General features: G+C 38.4%; 1 protein-coding gene across 3 annotated transcripts in view; it reads left to right on the top strand.

The window, feature by feature from the left end:
• The window catches only part of Pgant9 (polypeptide N-acetylgalactosaminyltransferase 9), a 76,924-nt gene extending 62,033 nt beyond the window's left edge, over positions 1–14,891 (top strand). The window contains exons 7-11 of one of the 3 annotated variants that reach the window (XM_018508216.1): positions 378–506; positions 8,715–8,825; positions 10,301–10,405; positions 13,428–13,556; positions 13,718–14,891. In XM_018508216.1, the coding sequence (XP_018363718.1) occupies positions 378–506; positions 8,715–8,825; positions 10,301–10,405; positions 13,428–13,556; positions 13,718–13,858 (615 nt within the window). In that variant the 3' untranslated portion in view covers positions 13,859–14,891. The remainder of the gene's footprint in view (positions 1–377; positions 507–8,714; positions 8,826–10,300; positions 10,406–13,427; positions 13,557–13,717) is intronic. The other 2 variants (XM_018508218.1, XM_018508217.1) reach the window with 2 other exon arrangements.
• Positions 14,892–18,395: the final 3,504 nt, after the last annotated feature.

The raw sequence follows: 18,395 nt of genomic DNA, 5'->3' as shown, positions 1-18,395 counted from the left end.
CGTTTTATTATTGAAAAATAATTATTATTGTAAAATACAAAAAATAAAACTTTGTATCGTCAATTTTTTTGTTCTTCATCAATTTTTTTATCTCTGCGATTTAATTTGAATTATGGCAAAAAATTTTTTAAGAAATATTTTCTATTCTAAGGAATATAAAAGTCTTATGAATTATAAATTTACTTTATTTACGATTTATTTTTAATCGATAATTATTCTTTAACTATTATTTTTATTTTTGTTTTATAAATTTTTTAATCATATTATTTTTGTGTGTTGTAATCTCTCTCTTTATGTTTACTTTAATATCTACACAATTTTCATATTTTGTATCTTTTATTGTGAGCATAATTCTACTACACACTGAACTTTTGTAGGGGAACTACGGCGACATATCGGAGCGAAAAGCTCTTAGGAAGAAACTGGGGTGCAAGTCGTTCAAGTGGTACCTGGACAACGTTTACCCGGAACTCTTTATTCCGGGCGAGGCAGTCGCCTCCGGAGAGGTAAGACTACTCCACATTCTCCTCTTGAACGTTTTTTTTCAGCGGCTGCTGACATTACGCGGCTCGAGAAATACCACCAATCGGAATGAAGGAAGAGAAAGCGGAAACGATGAGGGAACGACTGGTTCCTTCTTTAACGACGTTGTCGTGGCTTTGATCCATCAAGGTGTCGGGTTACAACATTCGAAGGCTCTTTGTGAAAGGAAATGTAATCAGTTAGATAGATATAGTCATCAAAAAAGAGTCGAATTATTCTTTTCTTTTATATTATTTTTTATATAAGTTACGAATATCTTTTCCACCGTGATATTTGTCGTTATAGTAACACTTTTGATACATGATAAAAAATGAAATTTTTTACCTCATTACATCTTTTTAATTAGCTTTTTGCTAAAAAAAAATGTTTAAATATGAAGCAATTTCGACAAATTCAGCTTAAATATTGTAAAGCGGTAAAATCTTGTTCTTCGATTAATTAATACATTTCCTCGAGTTTGAATATTAGCAGCAAGAGGCGTTGATCGATGTCGACGAGCTCATGACACTGGAAACATGCCGCTTTGATTGCGAAACAATGTGAATCGTGGTCGGGGCAATTGTGATCGGATTGCGGATGGAGGCTTGTCCGATATCTAATCGGAAATCGATTCCCACAGATCGATATTATAGATTCTTAGGCTACGTAGTATAGCTGGTTTTGCCAATGCAACTTGATTACAAAGCAAACGCCTTTACAGAAGAAGTTGTCTTTCGTTCCTCTGTAAAAGCAATCCGGAAATTTTTCTTCGAACATGTCCATCGCACCTGATCCTTTCATGTTGATGTTAAATGCAATGTTTCTTTTAGAAAAACAGGATTCAAAGTCAAATATGATCATTGAGAAATTAAAAACCTAACGAAAAACTAATAACCTTTTTATAGACTCCTTTAATTAAAACAAATTAGAAAAATATAAAATTAATAATGTTTAGTACAGGCTATAGGATTCAACGCTGGTTATTAATTAGCGCAAGTCTTCTTATTATTAAATATCTATAAACCTGAAAAGAACGTTTCAACTCATGGTTTGAGTCTCCTTCAGCAATATTTTCCCCTAATAGAGTAGTTCGAATATTGCATCGCAAAATAATATCTTCCAAGTTTTTTCTTTCAAAAAATTGATACGTCAACTATTGTGAGGTAAGTCACAATTCTCACAAAGTTAATAAGCTGAATGGTGATTGAAACTTGAGCTCACAAAGTCGACTCTACATTGAACAATATATCGTATGCCAAATTTCGTGCATGGTTAATATGTTAAAAATTTAGTCAAAAGTTAAAACAAGAATTGAGAGAAAAAATTGTGTCATGTCATTTCGACAGTCGGTTGAATAATAATGATCACATTAAAAGTAGAATACGCGGAAAATTATCAAACATCTGAGTTTAATCAGACATTTTATACATTTTTATTGATAAAAGTAATTATATCTCCATATCATGAAATGTGATTAAATTAAACAATAAATGAAAAAACGGACATTTAAGAGCCTAAATTCACAGTAATTGGAGCGATTATATGTCAACATATATTTCTTAGTACTATATATATATAACAAATACCGAACGTTTCGGCTTAATTCAAGCCATCTTCAGCAGAGAAGAGTCTAGTATAAAAAAATCTCTTGATAAATAATTCCAGACATCTTGGTAGTCTCGTATAATACCACTTCCTTCTTTTTGCCGATCGTGATTTAATTTATTGTATTTTATTGTGCAGTTATGGAGTACAGTAGCTCGCACTTAGTCTAACAGCTAAATGACGGTTACATACTTCAAATTTGGTAATCTGGAAGACTCTCTTGCTGCATTTGATTACTTTGATTTACGACTACTTGGATTATATTAAGGAAGTAGTATTATACGAGACTACCAAGATGTTTGGAATTATTTATCAAGAGATTTTTTTTATACTAGACTGCTGAAGATGGCTTGAACTGAGCAGAAACATTCGGTATTTGTTATATATATGTAGTACTGAGAAATTATGTTGAAATAATCGCTCCAATTACTGCAAATTTAGGCTCTTAATTGCCCGTTTTTTCATTTATTGTTTAATTTTTATCTCAAGAGCCCGACTTTAATTATTGTTTGTGATTAAATTATTTTATTAATGAGAAACTTCTCTCTCTCTTCCATCCCCTCCTTCCCCCTCACTCCTTAATCGCTAATTTTATTTTTCAAATAGAAAGAAATGTATAATACTGTGATTCTAATTGATCTCAATTTTTTTTCATGCTTCTGAATGAAGGCAAGAATAATAGACAAGATATCTAATTGCAAAACTTTATTAATCAATTGGGAACCGAATCATTTCTATGTTGCACCATTATACTATGATAGATGTTACGATGGTGCCGGTTGTCGTGTTCCATATTTCAGGACTCATTGACATACTAGGAAAGAGGAAAAAGGAGAAGAAGGAGAAACGGGAATGCAGTAGCAGAAGCGCAGTTGTATCCCAATGCGCGCGAAATTTTAAGCGGAGCTGTCTTTTTTTTTTTCTCGTAACCCTCGTTTTGCTGCGAAAAAACGTGCGCATAAATATCAGGCAGAGCAGAGGCGACGAGCGACAGACTCGTCAAAGCTACACACGCGGTACACGCGAGTCATCCGTGCGAACCCGTCACGACTGATAGTGCATTAATATCGCTCGGACGCGAGCGATTCATGGCGAACGATCAATCACGCGGAGATTTATTTCCGTTGTGTTGTTCCTCCCTTTTCTTCCTCGCTTCTTCGTTCTCCTCTTCCTCCTTTTGCTGTATTCCGTCTTGGTATGTCGGTAATTACGGAATGATTGTTGGATCTCGTCGCGGTTGCCCGTAACGATATTGTCACCGTTGGATTATTCACAGAGACACGGGTAATCCAAATCGTCAAAGATGCAAATCGTCATGAGATATACATGTTAGAGAACGAGAAGAATAGGACGCGTAAACTCTTGTTTGTTTTATTAAGTTCAATGCCAGCGAAAAACTTATAAATTTGTATGTCGACATCGGTCTGCTCTCGTCACAAATGTAGAAATTTATTCGTGATATCGCACCATTTATCCACGTTTGATTTATTCATGGCTGTTTCCAGTTCCAGTAACCGCTTCTGCGCGTTTAATCAATCTTTTATCGGCGTCTCGTCGCCGCCAATATTGTTGACGTGTTTTATTAATCAATTCGTTTCGATATGTACGCGATTCGGGGCACAGACTGTTAGTTATTTCACAATTTATTTTCACCGCGTTAGCTACCCGTGTCACTCCGTTCCGCTGCATTCGTAATTGCAAAATGATTGCAACCGTTATACCCGGAGGGATAAATCCGCCTTCCCAGCTTGGGACGGGGTACCTTGCATTTCCACGCGGATCGTTACACGTTACTCTCTTCACATGCAGCGTGCCGCTCCGTGACAAAGTCACGGTACGTAGGCACCGGTATTAACGACGTTGCACCGACGGATAAATTGCAGCGTCACGCGACACGAATATTTCATACTTCATCATTCTTCCTCTCTCACTTTCCTTCCAATTTCCTTTTGTTCCTTTAATTTTATCATAAGCCAACAGTGCATTAACCCAGCAACCGGTGCACCGGTGTTTAACACAATGTTCAACGCAGTCGCGAAGAAAGTAAAACGCTTGTGGCGTAAAGCCTTTTTTCCCTCGGAGTTTTTGTTCTCGGAGAAAATCCCAACCTAGGAAATAGAACGCGTCATTTCAAGAATTTTGCAAAAATATGAAATATATTTTTATTCACATTTATTTATCTAAGATATTATATCGGTTACGATCAAATGGTATTTACTCATCGTATTACCCATATTGTTATAAAGTCTAATTTTGTTATATCGATTCATCACATAATTCTGATCATCCCTCTCATTTATCGTTACTATGTAACGATAACATGTAACTTGAATGTTTTGCGTATAGATATTTCGTTGCGTTCCGCAACACGACATTCAGTTATGTTGTCGATTAATCGTGTTATTGAATAATGCATTCTATCATCCATCCCCGCCTATTTTCAACCCTGTGTAGAGAATCGTAGCGTTCCCTGGCGGGGGTTAAACCTCGGCTTGCATTACAGGCGTCACAGTGTCACGCGACTCAAATATTTCGTGCTCGTGCCCATCCCCCTTGCTCTCATTTATCTCTGTCTACTCTCCGCGCGCGCTCTTTCTCACCTCGGCCGTCTCTTTTTCACGCCCGGTCTCGGCACGTCTCGTTATCTTCACACTTCACTTGAATTTCTCGTATCAGGATCATCTTCGTCCTCCGCGCCTATCTCTGCGCACGCCGTATAAGATAACCGGGCATACTAAAGTTCGCTGTACCGGAAATTCTGAGTAAGTTTCGAGCGCGCGTCTCGTTGCTCTCTTATCAGGGAAATATTTTAGCTTTTAATAATACCGAAAGCTATTAGGGACGTGTGTCGTCCAGTGATAAATATTTCGTTTCAAAGACTTGATGAACGAAGATTTATGACAACTACGATTCGAAAGGCAGAAATTAGTTCGTGTCATACAAAAAATGGAAATGTATTTAACTCTAATTTTTACAAGCGTATATGTATGTCGAAAAAAAAAATATATATATATATATTATATACTTCATGCTATGAAAATACAAATAGACGGAATTTTTAGAATTAAATATATTTCCATTTTTTAGGAATATGTGTGTATGTGTTAATAAAGTCAGTTATAAATGTCGCTGCTTTTAAATAAATATTCTTGGAAGAAATGAAGAACTAGCATGTGTGCACTCGATAAAATTAAAATATTTTTAACTTTAAATTTAAAAGTAAAAATAGAAATTAAATTTTAAATATCGGGAGCACATACCAACTCTCCATTTCTTCCAAGAATATGTATCTATATTTAGAAAATAGCGACATTTACAGCTGATTTTGTTTCGATAGGTTAATCTTTATATTTACATTTGACATATCTATTTTTGCACAGAAAGATAATTAAAAAATTATGTGCTAAATTATTAGCTAAATTTAAATTCCTCAACTTCTCTGCCATATTTGTAAAAATGCGATCCGACATGAAACTTTTGATTTTGTTATTACAAATTATATGGATAACGCGTAAAATTAGGGCTGGACTTTGAATAGGTGATTTATTTCTCTCGTTCATCATATAATTTTCATCACACTGTCGAGAAATTAAGAAATCGACAGTTACGTATACGTTTCTGTATTTCATTGCATTTGATTTTACGTATAGTATGTTTGTTGAGGATGAAATAGCATTGAGATATATGCTCGCATAGTGTTTCGTACGCACGTATTCATGCGCACAAATTGTGGCACTCCGTCGCGTTGTTTGCGAGACAAAAGCCGCTGGTCATGGCACCGCTGGTTCTCGCGAATCACAATTTCACGGCGTTGCCGACATGACACACGGTATGTACACGCGTTCCGCCGTGTGAAGGCAATATTCCGATCGAACATGATAATAAAAAGCAACGGAATTCGAAATAGTTCGGGAGTTCGAATACTATCGAACCAATCCCCTTGTCCCCCGCCGCTTTTTACTCCCCTTGTCTTCTCTCTGCCTGCCTTGTCGTTTGTTGCGATCCACTCACGTTTTCCCTTGGATAAGGCAAGGAATGCATTTCACTCTTTTCCTTTTCTTCCTTTTTTTTTCCGCCTTTCTTTTCTTTCTCTGTCCAAGCGCACTGACACTGGCATTCACGAGTGGAGGCGGAATAGGCAAACTAAAAGGAAGCATCGCGGAAAAAGGAGGAATGTATAAAGGATGGGCGCGCATTTTCGCGAAGTAGCATTTACGTGGTCGCGCACTTTGGAATGCGATCCATGCCACACACGAAATAACAATTTCGTTGTTTAAGTTACACGGCATGCCGGTAGAACTCGTTTTTGCCGATCCTGGATTATCCGCACGCAATCATTTGTTCTTCTAAGTTGTTGCTATGTGTTGTCGAGAATATTGAGACGCGTTTGTTCCAAAAAATAGGAAATACGTATTCATGCGTAAGCTTATTTTCTTGTAACATACATACTATCTTGGATAGTAGACTCTGTCTTTATTTTAATACACGTCAACTCAAAGAGAGAGATTTAAATTTTAAGGAATTTATTTAATTATCACTAATCTAACATGAATCTTTAAATTGGAAGTTTTAATAATTTCTTTTAATACTCAAATGCCTGCAAAACATTTTATCATAATTTATACATAACGCTGACAAATAATCAATACTCGTCTACGTAGAACCAGTATTTCTGCATAATGCGCGATGTGCTTCTAGCTAAATAAATTCGACTTATTTAAAAAATTCCAGATTCTTTAAAACAACAATTTCGAAATCCGAAATTTTTATCGCATTGCTGTTTTCGATTTCATTTCGAAATGCAATGAGCAATTTGACGATAACAGAATTTATGTGCGACGAGGATTTTGGACTTCATTGTCGCATTGCACACAAAATAACAATTCCGTTCGAGGCGAAACTTATATTCCCACTGTCTTCCGTCCGAGTTTCTCGCCTCTCTCTCTCTCCTCTCTTTACTTTTTATTTGCTTTCGCAGAACCGGCTAAATCACGCTCGACCTTCCTATCGTAAGGGAGGAAGAGGGATGACTGGATTTATAGTTCACACGGCTCTACGACGTCCAGAAATCGTACACGACGTGAATAATTTCGAATGTGCACGTGTTTCTACGTACGTGCAGGGGAGGGCGTATATTTCTCCGAGGGTATACCACGATTTTTGAGTCGTTCTACGCGAACTGCATGGATTTCCTATGCAAAACCGTATGGAATGATAAAAACGCAATGCGAAACGCGATTTTGTTTAACCCTTACAATCTTGCATCGATCCCACATCCTATGATATGATTTTTAATAAAGCATTCATATAGTATCTTTGAATGCAGTGCTTGTTACACGTATAATCTTTCTAGAAATATTCTTGAAAAATCACTGTTAACATTAGCAAATTTTTTCTCATGTACGAGTGAATGCAGAGATTTACCGGGGAAAAATGAAGGAGACACGTTCTTCTTTGGATTATAAAATAATGAGGTATGAAATTCTAAAAATGTCCGAAATACGTGACTTTCCGCGGTATTATATTATTTCGAGCTCTCCAACTCTCTGCAGAGTTAGGATCGTAAAGTTGTCTAAATACCAGATCACATTTCTCATTGAGTTCACTAAGAGCCTTCGAGCTACCTTTAATAATGCCAGCGGAGCAGGAGCTTTGAAAATTTTATCGACCTCCAGGATACCTGGTTATAAATCACGAGTTTTTATTCCAGTCGACCGACGATGAGGACGCAGACGACGAGGACGACTCCTACGAGGGTGAAGGCGAGGGATATAGACATAGGGGTGGGGCGGGATAGGGGAGGGGAAGAGAATAAAGATGTTCACGTTGAAACTGCAACGACCACAGAATTCTTGCATGCAGTGAAATCAGGACTGCTGACCGAGCGCCGTAACTGAATGCACCTGCTGTTACACGCAGGCACACACGCACACACACACGTATATACATCGTATGGTTCGGTCGTGAACACACGCGTCGGACCGAGCGAAATACGAGCAGACCTCATTTTCAATTTGTTTCCGTCTATTTGAAAAATGGAGAACGCAATCCGCGGTCTGCGCGGTCCCCGCTTTGCCAGGCATGCATACCGCAGAATCTGTGCATGAAAAAAAAACAAGAATCATTGCGCAACGAGGAGCGTGACTTTTCTGCCTTTTCATACTCTGTTTCAGGATTCTCGCGAGAGATTGAGTCAACGAATCTCATTACTACAAACATGGATTTATTAATCTAATTATTACATTATTTTACAGGTATAAAAACGTCGTGTGTCGTCGTGTGTATTTTTATCATCTGATCTTAATAAGGCAGCGCGTCAACGATTTTCTATCGACATTTCGAATGGAATATTTATTCACGTTTAATTCGATCGAGGATAATTTTCCATTTTAATTCCAAAGTTTCATGATGAAATGTCAAGTCGAGGGAATAACAAAAATGTTAAACAGAAATGTCCAAATGGCACATCGTTGACGTTACTTTCTTTCTCAGTAATCTGTTTATTAATATGTACATATATTCTTGGGTATTACTAACGGTGCGACGGATACACGCTAATGTTCGAAAAAATTACTAACAACAAACAGGTCCGAAACCTCGGCGAAGGCGGTAACACCTGTCTGGACTCGCCCGCTCGCAAGGCCGATTTGCACAAACCGTGCGGATTGTATCCCTGTCATCGACAGGGTGGAAATCAGGTACAATAGACATCCTCCTGAAAAATTTCCTTCACCACAAAACACATTGTCCCATGAAATGCTTGTCCATGCTTGATGTGTGCAACTGTTGTTTTCAAAGTTCAAAACGAAAACACGATTTTTGTTGAATTTGATTTGATTTTTACTTTCTGCTATGAAGTTCTCCACGCTGTCACTGGCGTTTGCAAGTATTATACATACGAGCTTGTGACTATATTTCGAGACGTTGAACGTTTGCTGTTTGTTACGATAGTATATCCACTGCAAAATAACGTGTTTTATTACGTCACAGTGTCAAAATTGATAATACGTACGTAATAGAAATTAAAGATTCTGTGAGTAATCAAATTTCGGTAATTTGATTTATAAATTGAATTATAGTATAAATCAAAGAATTTAGTATGTATACGACCGGTATGGTGAACTATATTGGTGGCAATCAATCGTTCTGCTACTCGACATACAAAATGACAATTGAAAAGTTGCTAAAATTAAATAGTTGTTATTTTGTTAACGAATGAATAGAATAAAAGGAAATGAAATGAAATATCATTTTGAGAAATTCGTCATTTTGATTAGATAGCAAAAATCTACATTTCTAAATTGTATAATATAAGTAGTTGTAAATCAAGATTATAAAAAAAACTTGACTAGTTCTATGACTCACAATCAGTAATGTAATTAGAATACCTTGCTATGAGCAGCATTTTCATGAAAGTTAATCTAAAATGCTTTGAAGGCAAAATTATTAATATTAGAAAACGCATTGATAGTTTTTAAAAGGGCCTCGATTATATATATATATATATATATGTTAACTAAACGAATTGTTGGCTTCCTTATAATTTTTTATTTTTAATATATGTTATCACATATATTGTTTTTACACTATTTAATAAAAATGCTTCTTCTACAGTATAATATTTAATTCATTCTGTTTTATCTCATTTTATTTCGCTTTTATCTTTTTTACTGCAAAATAATAGCTATTTAGTTTCTGCAAAATTTTCCAATTGTCTTGTATGAACTGATTGTTTTGGCTTTCAGCCACGGAACAACGATAGCGCTTGTTAGTCGCTGCGAACCGCCGGTATTTAGTTTAATTATTATCGTATAATCCTGCGTGAATAAACAATGTACACGGATTGAAATCGTTTCGAAATGTGCGTCTCGTAATTCCACTGCGAAGCTAATTGAAACTACATACCAAATTACTAGAAAATCGAGTTTCCGTTTCATTGGCGATACATATCGATCCATTATCATTTCCCCAACGACGGCCGAGTGCCTAATCGCACCCGCGCTTGTTCATTCAATGCCATGTGTGCTCGCGCTTCCGGCTGCTTGGATATTCTCGAACGTGCGGCGCGAAAAAAGACAAAATCGTGCACTGTGTCGCACGAAATGCTGGTGGATGAGCGAGTCTTTCACGTTCCCAGAGTAACCGTGTGAATTTCTCTTGAATTCTAACGCAGATACGACAAGTTACTAGCGGAATGTGTATAGATTCATCAGGGAAAATCGAAGACCTACATCAGCCAGTGGGCATGTATCCCTGTCACCGTCAAGGCGGCAATCAGGTACACACATTCGCGAACCCGTCAATTTTCACCAATCTTAAACAATACTGTTGTAAGCTGATTTGAAAACGATTGTGACTAACGGTCTAACGGACATTCATGACATTACCCTACATGTCGAAGCTTTCCTAATCTGTCGATAGATGGGTGGCAGGCATATTTCTGATCTAATATCTGGTTTCGGGGTTATAAATCTTTTTATATAAGCGACTTGTAAAAACAACTGATCCTTAGAACGCATGTGCGATCGCGTGCATGCTAACCTGGCACTAATCTGCGTTTCGACGCGATTAGTGGCATCGCTAATCTGGTGCAGGTGCTCATCAATCCATGTCTCTACTGCCTCTCGGTGAGATGACCCCAATTGCTGCCTTTTGGCACGATTTCTTACCGTGTTATCATCATTTCTCACATTGATATAGTAGACTTAGATTTAATCATCGACTTGGCTCCTCCCATAACCCACGTACAAGAGTGAGAATATCAAAGTGCAAATATCGCCTAAATATCGCATGCACTTGGACATTTTTACAATTCTATCCTTTTCATCTTTTTCATCTTTTGACAATGTAAATTTCATCTTTCGTACGTGTGTTATACGATATTTTATCGCGCAACTTCTTTAACTCTCAAAACGAAGGCTTGGTAATTAGTTTGATAAAAATAAATTCGAATAAAAATGTAACTGTTTATCGTGGTTTTTGTGTCTCTATTTCTTTTACCTACGAACCTACGTCGATGACAAACGCAGCGCGGATAAACGCGCGAAAAACAACAGCGGCAATTTCATCAACGACCTACTCCGTTCATTTATTAGCGAGCTTACGCTTGCCACTCTCGGCGGGATCGAGCGTACCATGTAAATCCGTGCTTTATCTTGTTTCTTGCACTCGTTCGGTCGATTGCGCGGTCTGTTATTAGAGCTCGTACACGAAACACGCGCACGCGTGCGTAGGTATTTCCGTATTTCCTGTCTTTCACGTACAAGCACGTAACTATACGTGTACGCGAATACCGAAACGCCGGCGTTTAACAACCGTGGCGACCGGTTACAACCAAAAACACAATCAGTCGGCGGTGCTTGCTTAGCCCGGTAAAGCGCTGCTTTAATTTAGCTGTTTGCCCTCGCAATTAAGCCGCGGTTTCACGGCAATTACGCTTTCGGTCGTCGCCCGCGTGACACTGATAAAGTCGCGACCCTCTATGCTACGTGGGGAAAAGGGACGCAGCGCGCTGGGATGCACATCGGCGATTCGGGATCAGTCGTGAGCGCGGATGATGGAAGATGAATAATCGTATCATCGGATGGAAGGCGAGTGCATCGCGAGAGATAGCCGTTGCGGTCGCCGGATGGTCAGTTTACACACACTACAATCCATATATCTGCTCTCCCTCTCTCTCTCTCTCTCTGCTGTATACATAGAATTATCATCATGCTCAGGAATCATGATATAACATCGCTATCCCGCTGTAATCGTACTACTACTGAACACAATGGGAACACCGATAACGCGTCGTCCCTCGCGAAATCCCATCGCCGTTGGCCATTTTCGAATCTTGTTTTTCTTCCTCGTTTACCACAATGTGCGAAAAGTAATGCGGTTACCGTCATAGAGCATGCGAGATGGACATAGCGATGTGCGTCAGATAACACTTGCATTATATGTACTTCAGGCAACGCAACATAATATACTCTGATTTGAGTGAGAGTTTCAGGCAGAATGGAACGCGGGTCGTGCATGGCTAACGACGCTTGATGATACATGTGTGCGGTGAATGCTTGTGCTTCTCGTTATCCCCCGTACCCACTATCCCCTAATTATACTTGTAAAGCACTTCAAAACAACTATATTGTCGACCCGACGGTTCTGACAGCCGCAATCCCAATTCACAGTCCGCGCTCGTTCATTGTATTAAATTAGTGATAATTATAATCGCGCGAATACATATAGGTATATGCAGATCCGCGACAATCCTTTGCGCCGTTATTTTTTCATTTATCGCGTTATTATCCGCCTCACGTTTTTTTTTTTAATGTTTTGTTTTCCCTGAAATGAACTGTCGTGACTTCAACGAGCGCCGGCATGAATTCGCGTTTCTGAATCTCGCTTCGGCGATCGACATGTTGAGTTAGAACCGCACAAAGAATATTTCATGAGCGACACATACGGCTCGAGGCTTGGCGCTCGCTGTCCATTCCAGGCAGTTGGAATTGCACAAACAACGACAACCGGCGCGGCGCGGCGCGGCGTCCGGTTAGATAAGCGCAATTTCGAGGGCCGCCGGATTCCATTATCGGACGACCGGCGCTCATTACGAGAGCCGGATCGCTTTGACGCGCTTCCGCCGCGCCGCACGCGTTCACCTTCGTGCAAACCCGTGCAAACCTGCACATTGCCCGCGGTAAATAACTGTTGGTCGCACACGGCACGGCACACGTTCGTTAGCTCGCTCGCTCGCTCGCGCACGATCGCCCGGGACAAGTTATTTTACAAGCGGCGCGTGCAATCGATCGGCCGGCAGCACCATGAAAATCCGCGTCTACCCACGCTCGTCGCGCTCATGATAATACACCGGTGCAATGAATACGCGCCACGCTTATATTTTCACATCCCCCGCGAGCACGCAATGCGACAGATTAAATGCGCGGAACGGACGATTTTACGTTTTTGCGTTATCGCGGTTTACGTTTTTGGCCATATCTCTGATTTTGTGAATATTATTGTTTGATCGGAGACGAATTGTGTTGAAACAGGTACGAGCGCTTTGTAAACCGTAGAGAGAGGAATTCATACATATTAACTATCGAAATTTTATCCAAATTCTTTTACATTTTTACAATAACAAAATATCCCCGTGTGTTAATATGAATTTTATTAAAAGCAATTCTTTATTCCCCCGATTGATTGTTCATGCAAAATGTTTTTTTTTCTTTTTTTTTTCGTGGGCGGCTGTTAAAATCTCGTTGGTCGTAGACAAGTCTGCAATCCTTGGAAATATTAATCAAGATTGTCTATCGCAGTACTGGATGCTCAGTAAGACGGGCGAAATCCGTCGAGACGAGTCGTGCTTGGACTACAGCGGCAGCGACGTTATTCTCTATCCTTGTCATGGCAGTAAAGGAAATCAACAATGGATATACAATCCTCAAGTAATGAACCATTCTCGAAACATTCTTTTGCTAATCTATGAGAGTATAGATTTTGATATTAAGTGAAACAATTTAGCTAGCTAGTATTTTTATGTAAACTAATCTCTCTTGAAATTGTTCTTCGAAGGAAAACTGGAATCATCCCGTACTTTTATTTCCAGACTAATCATATCAGGCACGGCAGCAGCGACAAATGTCTGGCGATTACAGAGAGCAAGCAACAACTGGTGATGGAAGAATGCTCGCCCAATGCCCTGAGACAGCGATGGTCCTTCGAGAATTACGATCCATCGAAGCTGTGATACCGCGCCTTTTCGCGTCGTCATTCCCACAATCGCAATCACGCTTCTGATCGCGCCGGATCTTGGCTACCAGGGAAACGGTTCTCAATCGCCAAGACCCGCTTTGGTAGATAAATCTCACGAATTCCGCAAGACATTGCGAAAATTCCTGCGGAACCGCTCGGAATCGCTTGATGGACCAACTTAAACTACACGCGTTTTCTCAAGGAACGAGAACGAAAGAGTCCATCATCGACTTCTCATCGACGATGAGCTTGAAATGTGTGAAATAAAAGATCGATCGATGCAACGAAACGTTTGCGAGAACAATATACTTTGAGAATTTTGTACTCGAGAAACTGCATTTAATTAGAATAAGTTCCGAGCACTGTATGGCGCTCGAATCGATTATGATTTGAGTTTCATATATTGATAGCCCTAAGTACTAAGAGTATTACGAGAAATTAGCTCGAACGTGATCGTGTACGAACGTGATTGTATCGACCATCGAAATAGCTCTCGATCATCACTTTCGTTCATTGATCATTCGCGCTTCCATGAGGATCAAAAGGGAAGCGGGATGCTTGATACTGTCGTAGAAACGACACGTTGTGTCGATCTTAGCGAGCGAATCGTTGAGTATAACGAGTAGCAAATTATTTCCCTTTCTGTCTCTATACTACGGCAATTTCAAGAACAAACTGCAGAATGTTTTCGACGAGTTTGAACGCGGCCGTTATCCTTTAGAAAAATCAAGTGCCAAATTTCAAATATTCCCATCTTAAGCTTGCTATAACCGAGGACGAACTCCTACAAAATAGTGAACCTACATTGCCGTTAATGAAAACACGTAATGTTTGCGTGTACCGAATGATTTCAGAAGATTGTATTAGACGATATCTGCGCAATCATGCCCTTCTGCTAACTCTTGGAGTGCCATGTGCGGATTTGAGGGAAAACCGTCAAGAGAATTATAGCTCCCTTAATGCAAATTGCGTTTGAACAATTTGCATTGTTCTCGTGCAACGGCCCATGAGATAGCATGCATCTTATAGGGGTAAAGATGATTTACCTTCAAGTTATTCCCAATCACGCTTTTCTCAGTGTTCGAGAGAAATATTTCGAAAATGTATGCAATAATATCATTCACTAACGTCATTCCTCATGTTAAAACAATTGCCAGATGGCATATCGCTAATCGGCGATTCGATTATCCGCGATAGCATTCGTCGATCGTTCATAGTCTCTTTCTTGCTACCTCTTCGGAGGTGAATTTTACATTCCAGACTCGCCGAGATGATGACGGTGACATTTCGTGTGTAACAAAAAGAGAATATATATTTAGTTTTTAATTTAGATACTCGCGTAGATTTAATTAGAAACGCGTAAAGGAGAGAGGAGAGCGGTAAAACATTCCGGAGACGAATTGTTTGATTCTGTTTGTACAATACATTCGTGTAAGATACAATGTCTTGATGCCAGTTCAGAGAACGTAAGTACCGCCTAAGTAGATCTAAGAGAGTGTCACTAAGTGTATGAACATGTATGAATTATTAATCGTAAGCGGATCGTCTTCGCTTTCGACAGCCGCGAACGATTCGCGATCGTGAATCGGCGATTAGTTGGATGTGTAAATTCGCTAGCGAATACTTTATAAAAAGTACACTTTTATAAGGAAATATCGTTTCTTATAATTTTAGCTACATATCACTATACGAGTGCGGTCAAGAATCGACGCGCATAATACAGTCTTCGTATATAAAAGTAAGATTTAAATCTAAAATACATTAACAAGTCTCTTTACCTGTTAGTTACGTGTTTAAAAATTTATGACATGTTCGCCTGAGAATGGTCTAATTTAGTGGTCTAACAATTTTATCCGTAAAGTTTTCTAGGTATTCAAATTTGAAAATGATTTTTGCGTGCCAACAAAATCACAAATATCATTACATGTGCAGAAATGCATAATTATTAAATCGACGATTGAAACCAGGCATTGGCCTGTATTATTATTAATTCTTCTACGAATCATGTGATGCAATTTTCTTCTTTTTATCTTTTCTTCGTTACATTTGAGAACATAATTGTGAAATTTCATATGTCAAAGAAATGTGGCGAAAGAAATTAAAATATCATGTACGGAACTTTTTCTTGACGGAAATTAAGAAAAAGCGTATATAGTTCTATTAACATCAGCTGAATAAAAGGTTCAGATATCGCAATGAAAATTGCAGAGTTGCGCGGATGCACTTTTCGCGTGAGCCGCGTCGCGCTAGGTTTTGCGATTTGGCGTGTAATTAATCGTGGGCGTATGAATGCGTTACATACGTTTAACTGCGAAAAATAATTCGCAAAGAAGGAGAGAAAGGAAGTAGCGAGCGCTGGCCCGCGTACGAATGCGTGCTTAGTTAGACACAACTAACTAGCGATTCTCATTTTAGGATTAATCGAGTTTCTCGAAGACGCAATTTTGCCAATGCGCGATACGAGACATATTTGAATAGCTTAGGGAGTGTGATTGTGTAAGTCGCGGGTAATCTCGCATGCGAGAATCCGCCTCGCGATTCATTCCTAATGGTACGACGCGAGCAAACGCGAACGCAAGAGTGCAGGTCGAAGACGTTTATACAGATTATATATATATATATATATGACATTTTCTACATTTGGTAAGGACGTTGCATATCGTAAGGGACGGAGACGATTGATAGTAATTATAAACGCGACTAACGCGCGACCGCCGAAAGAAAAAAGACCCATGTTTCCCATGCACGGGCCCGTCGCGCATTTAATTAATATATCAAACGTGCCTTATTTCGTGTACATATGAATATTATTATCATTATTATATCATTATTACTACAAACCTCTATCATAATGTGCAAGTATTTGTGTTGAATAAATCGATGTTGTTTTATGTTACTAATAGTTTTTAGAAAAACCCTTGCCTCGTGTTTTCTTCTATTCTTAACTTAATATCTTAACCTTTAAGTAGGTAAGTAAGATGCTCAGAACATTCTGTAAATAAATTTTACATTTAAAAAATTATATTTTTTTAATAGTATGTATAAATTTACATTATTTATATTCTTATGTGGGATAGAGGAATGTAAAATAATGAACTTTAAAACTTTTGGGCAATTCGTTTCATTTTCCTTTTTCAGAAGCAAGCTTTTAAGATTATGCGTAGAGTGCTGTAATCACCTACTTAAGGGTTAAATTAAAATTTGCATTATAATATATTTCTACTGTAATATTATATATCTGTAGAATATGTGATCTGGAGGTAAACAGCGAAATGCCTTTACGCCGATGGACGTGAATACGCCAAGCGATATATTTTCGAAAGGAGTATATAAATAGGACACTTTGTTACGAACCTAGAACATCGTGTGAAAATGGAACATGGCACGCTTTCGCTTAGCCCTGACCCATTTCTGGCCACCCACGAGTTCCGCTGTTTCGAGGAGCAAGGTAAACGACGGTCCCGCCAAGGATCAATAATGATGGAAAAATCCCGTGATGGAATCGCAGGACGAGGCAGCACCTAACGGTCTGGCAATTGAGGGTGGAGACGAGAGCGAATACGCATATAACCTTTATTTCAAAATACATGGGAATGGAAATGTTTTCCCGGAGATAATGAAGTTTCTAGTCATTATGACTAATCGCTTCTATCTATCGAACCGTTTACCAATTATCAAGGGATTGTTACGCGAGCGAAAATGAAATCGTTCGTTATTCTCGCGCAGGCGTTCTTGTCGTCGCAGCAGGAGCACATTACTACACGAGATACTCCACTCCAGCAAAAGGGGATGAAAAGTCCTGCGAAGGGTCACTCGGTGCGATTTGGAGCTCGAATGTTTCGAATTACGTTTGTGCTTGAAAATAATTTAACCCCTTTGTTCTTAAATGTTTTTTATAAAGAAAGCTTGAATTTTTTTTTTAATTACAATAATTAATTATCACAAGCTACTCCTTTTTACAAAATTCCAGAGTACTTTTACTCCTCAGTTGACATAAAAATATAATGGAAAATAGAAAGCGAATCAGATAAATTAAAATGTATAATTATTTATGATTTGTAATTTATGAAAAGTAATTTATTAGTATTGTATAAAGTCTGCTTGTATAATATGTATAATTTTATTTTATTTTATTTTATCCTATATGCGATATATTTCTAAGTCAGATTAAATCTAGTTTGATATTTATATCAGATCAAATCCGAAGTTTTTCTCGTGTGTTTCGGGGTCGCGTTGCAACTTGTTGCGATATTGATTAGAAGAGAAAGATAACGGAATGCCACGAAGTGAGAAGAAAAAGCTTTTTTATCAACATCAATGATTCCAATACATATTGCAAGATTAAGCTTAATCCAAATTCATTGCAGTAGTGTTTATATTATCTTCATTTTCTGTTTGCTCATTAGTAAGTCATAAAAAAATATCACAATATCCTGAAAATATCAATATTTGGGAAACAGACGATTAGAAATTATGAAACAGTAAGAGTTAATAAAATTTTTTTATTAAAGTCAGGAACTTTTATCTTAGGA

This window comes from Trachymyrmex cornetzi, unplaced genomic scaffold (genome assembly GCF_001594075.2).
Source record: "Trachymyrmex cornetzi isolate Tcor2-1 unplaced genomic scaffold, Tcor1.1 scaffold257, whole genome shotgun sequence".
NCBI lineage: Eukaryota > Metazoa > Arthropoda > Insecta > Hymenoptera > Formicidae > Trachymyrmex > Trachymyrmex cornetzi.
The sequence above is the reverse complement of the archived record's forward strand: the minus strand, read 5'-3'. Positions and strand labels throughout refer to the sequence as shown.